The sequence below is a fragment of the Anoplophora glabripennis genome, unplaced genomic scaffold (genome assembly GCF_000390285.2).
Source record: "Anoplophora glabripennis isolate ALB-LARVAE unplaced genomic scaffold, Agla_2.0 scaffold103, whole genome shotgun sequence".
NCBI lineage: Eukaryota > Metazoa > Arthropoda > Insecta > Coleoptera > Cerambycidae > Anoplophora > Anoplophora glabripennis.
Genome location: NW_019416259.1, coordinates 487,598 through 499,228, shown reverse-complemented (window position 1 = coordinate 499,228; position 11,631 = coordinate 487,598). Strand labels below are relative to the sequence as shown.

The 11,631-nt window shown below is 32.0% G+C and overlaps 1 protein-coding gene across 1 annotated transcript; it reads right to left on the bottom strand.

The window, feature by feature from the left end:
• Positions 1-965: 965 nt before the first annotated feature.
• Positions 966-8,214, bottom strand: LOC108903299. Its single transcript, XM_018705423.1, has 3 exons — positions 8,103-8,214; positions 5,230-5,425; positions 966-988 (listed from the first exon to the last, which is right to left on the bottom strand). The coding sequence occupies exons 1-3, from the start codon at positions 8,193-8,195 to the stop codon at positions 966-968; spliced, it is 312 nt and encodes a 103-aa protein (XP_018560939.1). The 5' UTR covers positions 8,196-8,214.
• Positions 8,215-11,631: the final 3,417 nt, after the last annotated feature.

The window sequence follows — 11,631 nt, the reverse complement described above, 5'->3', positions numbered from 1 at the left end:
TAAAAATATACAGGGTGTTCCATTTAAAAAATGTTATATTTGGCGTGTCCCGTTTTTACTCATCGCCCTGTGTGTTTCAAATTAATTTTATCGGCCACCCTGGGCACTAGGTACCTCGGAGACCGTTGCCGTCGTGATATTCGTGTTTAACGACCCCAAAAGCCTCCGAGTTGCAAAATTGAACTAATTTTTTTTTTTAATTAACGCTTATTTGATGCAGATTTAGGGAAAATTATTGCGAATGTCATCATCCCCTATTTTGGGGGTGGAATGGTGAATTGGTGAAAGTGAAAATCGATTTTCTTCGTTCAGAAATCTTATATCTTCGATAAATACAAAATTAATATATTAAAATCAATATTTGCTTGATTCATTTCCTCCCTTAAAATAGGGGACGGTGACTAAAATGCTGATAGGTTTCGTGCTCATCGACGATGTACACCTTAATCGAAATTTTTGTTAAATTTTTTCTTTTTTTCAATGTACATGGGTACATTTCTTTCATTGAACTAGAGGATAATAAAAGCCACTTCTGAGATAGGGGATGATTCTGAAATATAAGTTAGATGCGTTTTAAATGCATCCCCTATTCAAAATAGGGAATAATGAAAAAAATATGTCAGATTAATGTTTAGTGACCATCAAAAACTTCCGATAATAGTTTCGCTGATTTTTGATACTTCATATCCTCACTTCTTATTTCTACCCTTGAATAACAATAAAAAATAAATACATTTTTTATATGAATTGGTTAGCTTACTGTAAGCAAACATTCATTTCTGTGTCAAAACGCAGTTTCTCTTATAACAAGGCAATAAAATTACAGCTCTGAACACAATATATTGTACACGTATTGTTTTTATAATTTGTATATTTGTATATTTAAGTTCAGCAAATTGAAAGACTGGTAATGTTTCAGATGAATTTTATTATTCAATCCCCCGCCCCTCATTTCTTCCCCTAAATCAGGGGATGACAAAGACAGCTCCTAAAAAGGAGTTTTTTGTTTTAGTGATGCTTTTATTCGTGTTCAGCGACAACAAAAACCATTTACGCATATTTTCTTTAATTTTCATTTTTCCACACCCACATCCCTCACTTCCACCCTTAAAATAGGGATGAAAATATTTTCATTAATTTTTCCTTAACTTGTTTCAATTGAGCATTGATTCCATCAAAATGTGTTAATTTCACAGTATTTAACGAACATATAAGATTTTTTAACGAACAAAACCGATTTTCACTTTTCACCAATTCACCCTTCATTTCCACCCCAAAAATAGGGGATGATGAAATTCGCAATAATTTTCCCTAAATCTGCATCAAATAAGCTTTATTTAAAAAAAAATAAAACGATTCGTTAATTCTTCTGCGAGATATTTGATTTTGACATAAAAAAATGCCGTTTGACCGATAGTGGGCCGTTTGCGCTAATATCCTTGGTTGAATATATGACCTCGAATGAAGCGGGGTCGAGCAGGATTATCGCTCTTTACCATGGAGTGGGGTAGAGGACGTGGCCTAGGGCACGTTACTCAACAACTTTAGTCAAGGATAACTAGTATCAGAGCTTAAGGAATATATATTTTCTCAGTTCCTTGATCCCATCAAAGCATTTGATTGCGTGTCTCATTCAATTTGCATAGATAAAATATCAGCAAAAGGCATATGTCGATAATAATAATACCACATCAATATGTTTCGGTATTAACGTAGGAGTTCCACAAGGAACAGCATTGATCTGCTTCTATTAATTTATGTCAACGATTTACCTTGTTATGTGATTGACTTAGTTAGGTATAACTATTCAATTTGCTGACGATACAAGCGCTTCTAACTTAAATACATGCAAAGATGAGTGTAGATAGAAGTATACTAAGAGTGATGAGATTCACTATCATTTTGCCAGAAACAACGATACTTTACAAAACCCTTATTTGAGATCCACCAAAACCAGAAATGATAACCATTATTAAAATATTAAACAGTAATACGTCAAAAACAAATAGAGCTCTAATTTTGCATTAAATATAGGATAAACATGAATAAAACATATTCTAGTACACAAAAATCCTTAACCAACAATATATCCGTGATATCGGCTTAATGAGTTATTTATTACTATTTTATTACTTTTAATCCTATTTTAAATAGTAGGTACTTCTTTTTTGCTTATATTTGTATTTATTAATTTTTTAATGGGGGATAGCAACTGTGATCGGTCAAATATATATTTGTTTGCTCTAACTTAAGGTTTATGCCTTCGGAAACGGTACTTATAAAATTTTAAGTCAAAATTCCGAAAACTGACATTCTACTCTTACTGCCCCGACCGAGATGCAAACCGGGTGAAAGGTGCTGAGAATCGTGTGCAAAAGGGCAATAAAATAAAAAACAATGCCAAGGACACCACTGGAGATGTAGAGAAAGAACTATCATATGGCCCAGGACTCGACAGTTTGATGTAAGTTTAAATAGGTTAGTAGATACATGAATAGTAAGAAAAATGGTCCGAAAATTTTAAATGCGTTTTTCTCAAAACGACTTTTTTCAAACTGGTCGCATCGATAACTCGATTAATTTTATCAACCGATTTTCATTTTTTTTTTGTTTTATTTATATTTGCAATGGCTAAGGTTAAACGTAGGCGATTTTGAAAATTTTAATTTTGAAAAGGGGCAAAAAACTGAAAAAATTTTTAAATCGGTCCCCATTTTGTAAAAAATCAAAATAACAAAAATGGCTACGTACAACGATAACTACATTCATATAGATTCTAATGTAATTTGATTTCTTTTTTTCAAATAACCTGTTTTTGGAAAATCGATGCGACCATGGAGGGGGATTTTTTTTAAGGCTTTACGGCAGGGCCCATGACTTTGTAACAACTTAATATTTTTTAATAAAAATTTACGTGAATCAAGTTGAATATAGACTTATTGAAATAAAAAAAAACCTGATCCTGATATTCTTAAATTTTTCCGGTCAAAAAATTAACGAAAATCGCTCATTTTTTCGGCCATTACAGTGGCTATCCCCCTTAAATGTTTTATCTCTTATTTTGTATACTGTTGTGTACTAAACTAAGTCCTCAATCATTTTTTCAAGATTTAGTACAACACACAATAGGTATACCAACAATTTTTAACATAAGTAATTATTTCAAGAAATTTCTGATACGTTCGGAAGCATTCGATGATACCAGTTATAAAAGCCATTATCTGAACGTTTTCGTTCGTAGCGGTCTTAGAATCAACAACAAGAACCGAAATCAACATCAGGAACTAAGGGTTCTGATAACGGGTTCGTACCCACAGAACGTAGCCCGAGAACAACAAGGACATGTGATATATTTTTAGCTGAGGCTAAGGAAGTGTAGTGTAAGTCTGTAACTGGCGGCGACCAGGTTGAAACCACGGCATCACATCTCGAAAAACAATGGTACTTTTATACAATCAACATTTTGTTTTATTCATATCTTTGCTCTAATTTTATTAAGTGAATATCAGTTTGTTGAATGTTAAATAGTCATCTCTAGTGTTTAAGAAATATTTGTTGATATCTGAAGACGAATATCATATCCTTTTTGATATATTCTCCTTTGATTAGAAATAGACTCAGATGATCTTTGATTTTATAACTGTTTTTTTGTTCTATTATTTTCACAAAGGTATCTAAAATTAATAGACCTTGATAAGTTATATGATTCTTTCTTCGGCAGTAAAATAAATAAAATAACATAATGAAAAATGGAATAACATTTCATATGCCATGTCGAAAATTAAAAAGTATTGTATGCAATTAAATACTTTAGCCCATAAACATTTTTCAGTAAATATAGCCTATCTCTGTCTGTAATTACTCCGTAAATAATATCATTTCTGACACTTTCAAGTATTATCTGTTAGTAATAAATTGACATGTAAATAGGTTAATTGTTATGATTGTGTTTGTAACTTGTTGCAAAGCAGTTTTATAAGCTGTGTCAGGAGATACATATATTTTATATTCTTAAAAATATATAAATTTAAAGAAGTTGGTACATTACATACATGTATGTGTAGAAATAAATTATAAATTAAGAAAATTATCTCGTAATTACTACAATAACTGTGTTTCACACTTTCAATTATCTCCGGCCTAGCATTGACATTAGCAAATGTATATAAATTGTAACAAGACTATTTCTACTCAAAATTTAATTAAACCTCTACGCTACAAACGGACTAGTCAGTCTCATTTAATCTATTCTTATAGCTTGGAAAATCCGCCTAAAAAACAGCTATTTGATCAATTATTATTTTTCTCATAACATTGTAACAACTTATTTAAATATGTTGGAATTCCTACGTCTTTTCAAACGTATTTCGCGCGTTAGAAATATCGATTTTTCCCTTCACCATGGGCTGAACCGACGCAGCAAGTCGATACCAGATGCCTAACACATGGCCCCGACGATCTAAGTCTACTTGTTCAAAATCATTGCGAAATTTCATGGAACCTTCTTCGAAGGTCTGTGATGGTCGAGCTTTGCAAATTTATTACTCCCGGTGATAAGAAGCACTAGTTTTTCAACGACTTTATGGCGATGCTAAGCCTTCTTGAAGACCCTTAACTTTTCAATAATTATTGTTGACTGAGTTGGCTCATCCGTTCCGAGAACTAACAAATAATCTATCACGAGTCCCGGCTATTGTTACACCTATGTACAGTCGCTTCGTACCCTTAATGGATCACCCTGTATAATTTAACTGTGGAACCATACACATTTTATATCTATTTAATTTCGCTGAATTTTTGCAGCAGTGTCTGAGTCATATAGATAAATTTAGTAAAAATAAAGTCAACGTTGCCAGTCAAATTCTGAATTCGATTGAATATAGCCAAGCCATCAAATATAATCAACTCCATCAACATCTGCAAAGGTATCTTCCAGTATTGTTACAGAACTGCCAGACGTACAGTTGCATTTTAAACTATACCATCCAGAATATATCTAAAAATCACAAATAATGATTCTAAAATTTCCTTTTTTTTATTAAGCGTTGATTTTCCGACATTTCTATGTTTGGTTTGAAATAAATTTTGAAAATAAAGTGCTTATTCTCATTATTATTAATAGGAGATTTGCTTCTTCCAAAAGTGTATAAATTGACCCTTCAACATACGTACATTTTGTATAGACATATTGTGGCATTAAATAAAAAATCTCTACTTTTTTCAACTTACCTGCTGGATAAGATTTCGGCACGTGAAACTTGAAGGCGGCAGGAGAGACCAGTTGCGAGCAGGATATCTGAAATCCGTGGTTGACGATATGGACCAGGACGGCGCACACGGCGACCACCCAACCCCAGCCCCCTTCCGGGTAATAGTGCCGACATAACAGCCTGCGGGCTTGTATCTGTGGGCGACATTGAAAATGCTGCGTTTAAATATCTCGTCCCATGTTATTCTAAGGACTTTATGAGATTCGGTTGTGTAGAGAAGGTTTTTTTCACTCGGGGATGATTGGAGAAGGCGATTATTGGAATAGCTGAATGGGAAAGTACGTGCAAATGGCTTATTGTGTTTGTTGGTAAACAACGTGGCCCTTATAGCAAACATTTTAAGATGCTCTCTTATTAGGGTCATGGAGAGTTGATACGATGTACCGGTGAATTTATGGCAAAAGGCGCTGTCATAAAAAAAGGAAAGTCAAATTAAATCAAGTTTTAGCTTTTGAGTAGCTCCATTTTAATAAAGAAAATTAATAAATTCGATCATTATTATATGATACTGCTAGTAGTAAAAAGAAAAGTTTACTACAATTTTAAGGCGTTTTTATATAGAAAAAAATATTTATACAAGGTAATATACTTTAATTCAGCGATTTTTGAGCCTCAAGTGGATTATAAACACTATCAAAGTGCAATAAAATTGTTAAAGTAAAAGTGAGGTTAAACCGAACAGTGAAACAAAATCAGTACTTATAGTTCTTTCTTTTTGCCCCGTTTTTTAATGTACAACCGAAAATTCGCTATTTAGTATTTCGCTTTCAATAACTTTTTTACCACAGTAAACATAATCGAATAATTATGGTTTTGATTTTACGGCAAAAAATAGTAAATACTACAAGTCAACACGTTTTACCATAAAATCAGTCAATAGAATGAGTACCGGGTAGGAAAGTACCGATGGTCTATCTGAAGTTACGTGAGAGCGATAAAGTAAGCCATAGAAATCCATGCGATAGAGAAGGATGGCTATAATGAAGGCGTCTCATAGTCACCGCTCGTTTCGCCCTTCCACAAATAAGATCCACTTCTTATTTGTGGAAGGGCGAAATGGGCGTTGACTAATAGACGCCTTCACTATACCCATCCTTGTCTATCACATGGATTTCTATGGCTTACTTTATCGCTCTCACGTAACTTCAGATAGACCATCGGTACTTTCCTACCCGGTATATAGGTCACCCTGTTAATACTGAATTGTATTGTATGAATAATTTTAATAGAACTTAGTACTATTTAAAATAGAATTTTGATTAAAAATATCACATAGTACCTTTTGCCATAAAACCACCGATATTGTCAACTATAAGTACTTTAGAGAGATTCAAAGTAATACATATAAACATAAACTATATATATTACTTTATTTGGACACATATTTTTTTAGTAGATGTTTACAAATGTATCTTCGGTACAAATATTCATTTAAGTCATTTCATAGAACAAAATTTATAAATATGTATAATTGGAATCAATAGATTTAAAAGCAACGAAAAGTGTTCAGTTGCAAACTGTAGGCATATTGAACTGACCTTTGCACTATCCATCTCCCTCTCTATATGTATATACTGGTAGACTGACTCAGTCATTGTTCCCAATTCTTCTATCCGTTGTTTAATTCTAATGCACTCAGCATTTTGAAAAGAATATTTAAACTTCCGAGTTTTGGTGAATCTGGGCCAGTCCGGAGCCAGTCGAAGGCCAGGAGTCAGTTCACCATTTTGTCCTCCGCATGAAAAGTAACTCCTCGTAGGGGTAAGTGTAAGTATGCATTTACATAATAAAATGTTAAAATGAATGGATTTGTCTCTCTATTTTTACCCTCTTAGCAGCCAGCGCGTAGCCCCGAGAAGACAATATATTTTTCTCACTAGTTGTTTTTAGTATTTTAAAAATCAACAGGATAGCTTCTATAGTAAACGTGATAATATAATGAACGCTTAATACTATTATAAAATTATTTAGTTGTAATAAATAATCTAATTTAAATGTAAATAATGCGGAAATTGGGTGGATCAAGAATTAGCAAAAATCTCAAATTGCTACCTCCAATTTAAAATAACCATATGTTTCAGGAAATGTCCTGCCTACAAATTTTAATAAAAACTAGCCTAATCACCATTCCTGGAAATATTAATAAAATTAACATATGACGGTATTACATTCGTATTTTAGTTGAAACAATTAATTAGAAATGTTTTTGGCTAGGAATTTTATCATTATTTTTTCATTAATTTAATTGAGATGGGTGTATCTACAGCGTAAAATGCAGGGAAATCGATGTAACTTTTTACTTTATTAAAGTTATAAATAGCAATAATACCAATATTGGAAAAAATAAGTTGCACAGAAAGGTTGCCAAAAGTTGCACAGGAAGTCTCATTTTAAGGGCGTTTTAAGGATGTTAAGGACGTTAAGGAAGTTTTAAAGACCGTAAATGCTGGATGTAATTGAGTTTTTGTTTATCTAAAACAAGATTTAGGGGTTTTCAGTTGACAGTATCAACCATGGATTGTTCCTAAGCTCGATGGTCACGTGGCTTGTAATCATTTATGACGGTTATATACCTATATGATAATGCAATGATGTAATAAATTCAAAATTAAAGTGGAATCACTGTCTAAAGTTCTGTTATTCTTATATTAATTGCGAACAGAAGCGACGCTGAATAAAATTGAGAACCTAATTGTTGTTTACTGAGCTATACTTTGTTATTACATGTCAAACATCTTTGTAGAAACCAATTGTTCGTGGGATGGAAGGGTATTTAATACATTTCTCTAAACAACCGAAAACTCAACGCATTTTTTCAAACTCGTGACAAACCTGCGACGACTTGGCCTTGATATTCCGGGCATCTTCAGCAGGAGCCGCTCCAGATAGCAGCGGCCAGCTCTGAGCACGCGACAGAGACGACATGGCCGCGCTCGCGGCCCCTGCATCGGCGGTTCAGTGTCGGGGGTAGCAAGCGGCTGTGGTCCTAGAGCAAGAACCCGGTAGCGGGTCGCTGATGTCTTCTTGCGGGGACATCACATCGCACTTTTGTTTAGAACTGCACATCACTAACACTAAGGGGAAAATATTACTGACGCTTCTGTTACAAGGGGCGTTTCTTAAGTAATGTCAAAGTTATTTTTCAAATTGCTACAATTTCTTGAGCAACTTATTGGGTCAAAAAGTGTTTCGGTAACTTGTTTTAAATATTGGTTACCTAATTTTCACAGTATCATTTAGTTTGTTAAATAATTTTCTGTATTACATTTATACTTAGTATTTAACTAACTTGAAATTACTTAGAAAACGATCTCTGTCTAATTTATATTGTCACCCCTGAACTAATGATACATTTTATAATTTACCTTAAGCTTAAATAAAGTAGGCAAACGATAATTGTTATTATTATATATGTAAATAGTCCAGTCGGCAGAGGCCGAAAAGTTACTGTTGGTGACATTTCCTTGATAACTCGGAAATAACTACACAGGAATACTGTATATGATTAGTACAATAATAGGCTAATTTGCTGACAAAGTATTTTATCAGGAAAAAAGTTATTAACAATTTAATCGTGAAAAATTTTTTTTAGTACTTTTCTTTAAATTACTCAGCGGGATGACTTTGTACGAAGAAATGTTTAGGACATGATTTTGTTCGTAATAAAAATAGCTACAAAATGACGGTGGTCCGATTACGAAATTTGCAATAACAAAGCCGTGTGATTGAAAAAAGGTATAAAACGTCATTTTTTTAAAGTTAATGTAAAAATGTCAATTATAAACAGAAAGTGATAAAATTTTCGAAAATTATATTTCAATATATATACAATAATGACGCTAAAGCCGAAAATCAGGAGAGCAAAACTTTTTGTTCTATAAATTTTTATACATCCATCGGCATCTGAAACTCAAAACTTTGCCAAATTTGTTTGAAGTTTTGCTGACACTTGAAATTTGGTATACACATAGCGTAAATAGGCAGAAACCAAAAGCAGTTTGCAAAATTCAATTAACTTCATTTTTGCAGCTTTGGTAAGGTTTTATGCGTCACCCTAGTTTTATACGTCACCGTTTTTTTAATTTTTGGAAAAATATATATGTATATTTATAAAATATTCCATCACGGTAGATTAACCACAGCACAATTGCCTACAATTAAAAAAAAAATTAATTTTCATCGTTTAGATCCTAAGCTACTTAACATTTTGCGCCTGTTAGCTGTAGTCGTACATTATTCAACATATCAACATAAAACAAAATCGTACGTGTGGGGTAAACCTTTAACTTTTAATTTTCGAGCGCGAGCTCCGCTCTTCGGCGNCGTAAATGAATAAATTACAAATTGTCACAATAAACGAAATATGACTAAACTGTATACACCTACCTATTTAGGCTCTTTTTTCCAGAACTATAAGATTACCAACTGAGTACATACAGGGTGAGCCATCAGTATGAGAAAGTAAAATAATTCCCTTGTTACTCATAATACAGAAAAAAAGTGCATACCTATAAAAGTTATACAGAATCAAGAAACCTAAACAAAACAAATTAATTTGATACATACATGGTGATGAGTAAAAACGGGACACGCCAAATATTTCATTTTTTAAACGAAACACTCTGTATATTCTTAAACATATGGATTTATGAGAAAATTCTATATATGGCAATATGAACAGTTTATCATTTTAGTGCGGGGTTGCCAAGTCATGTAGAATATTCCTCGAATTTTGGAAAAACATGACCTCAAAGAAGTTGTATTAACTTTCAACTACTAACACTCAGAGCAAAAATATTTGATAGAGTTGTAGGCAAATCTTAGACAAAGACTCCTATCTAATATCGATATTTTATACAGGGCATTTTTGGAACACCCTGTATTTTATTATTCTATTTTATTCACATATCGGTCCACTTTTATTAAGTATGTTCTATATCTAAAACTGTTAGTTTTTAAGATTTCTGAAAAACAAATTTTATTATTTTATAGAATACCACAAATAAATATTAACTAATAAAATTAACTTAAAATGGAATGATACATTATAAATTGACAGTTGACACAATGTGACAGTTTTTTCCGAAACCATTTCGTGCGACCGAAAATAATAAAAATTAGGTTTTTTCAGAAATGTTGCTATATCTTAAAAACTAACAACTATTAGGTGTAGAACATACTTAGTAAAAGTTGGAGTGGACTGATAGGTGAATAAAATAGAACAATAAAATATAGGGTGTTTCATTTGAAAAATTTTAGAAAATCAAGTTTGAATTTTCTTAAAATGATCGTATTATAAAAAATTTCCTGTATAAAATATCGATATTAGCTAATATAGGAGTTTTTGCTTAACATTTGCTTATAACTCTGTCAAATATTTTTGCTCCAAGTGTTAGTAGTTGAAAGTTAATACAACTTCTTCGAGGGTCATGTTTTTTCCAAAATTCGAAGAATTTTCTACATAACTTGGCAACCCCGCATTAAACTGTTTATATTGCCATATATAGAATTTTCTCAGAAATCCACATGTTTAAAAATATATAGGGTGTTTCATTTAAAAAATATAATATTTGGCGTGTCCCGTTTTTACTCATCNAACATTTGCCTATAACTCTGTCAAATATTTTTGCTCCAAGTGTTAGTAGTTGAAAGTTAATACAACTTCTTCGAGGGTCATGTTTTTTCCAAAATTCGAAGAATTTTCTACATAACTTGGCAACCCCGCACTAAAATGATAAACTGTTTATATTGCCATATATAGAATTTTCTCAGAAATCCACATGTTTAAAAATATATAGGGTGTTTCATTTAAAAAATATAATATTTGGCGTGTCCCGTTTTTACTCATCGCCCTGTGTGTTTCAAATTAATTTTATCCTGTAGGATTTTTGATTCTCTACAACTTTTATATAAACTTTTTTTTCTGTATTATGAATAACAAGGGAGTTATTTTACTTTCTCACACTAATGGCCCATCCTGTATATACGATGTGTATTTTATATGATTATAGTCAATTATTGATTCCATTTTAGAGAAAAGGTATTTCTTTTATTTATATCGATATATAACATATTATTTTAAATTTAAATTAAACTAAAATAAACTTACCACACGGTTGAATAAACTGAAAGTAGTTCTATAATTTCACAAAAAAAAACGTGAGTTTTTCAATCAATTATATTAATTATAATTACAATGTAATCATTAAAAGTCCAGACAATTCAGTGGCGCAGAAACTTACTTCTTATTATCCCCCGGGAAAATAAAAATTTCTACTCTAATGATTTTTAGGTTTTAATGATTATATTTTCTTTAAAATTGTATTTCTAATAAAAAAAAATACTGCATATATATAATACT

What these genes read in the sequence shown, in the direction of transcription:
- LOC108903299 (XM_018705423.1), bottom strand. Translation starts at nt 8,195, where the DNA reads ATGTCGTCTCTGTCGCGTGCTCAGAGCTGGCCGCTGCTATCTGGAGCG. An exon ending in TCAAGGCCAAGTCGTCGCAG is followed by an intron (nt 5,426 to 8,102) that starts GTTTGTCACGAG and finishes ATTTAAACGCAG; the next exon opens with CATTTTCAATGTCGCCCACA. An exon ending in GCCGAAATCTTATCCAGCAG is followed by an intron (nt 989 to 5,229) that starts GTAAGTTGAAAA and finishes ACTCCTTTTTAG; the next exon opens with GAGCTGTCTTTGTCATCCCC.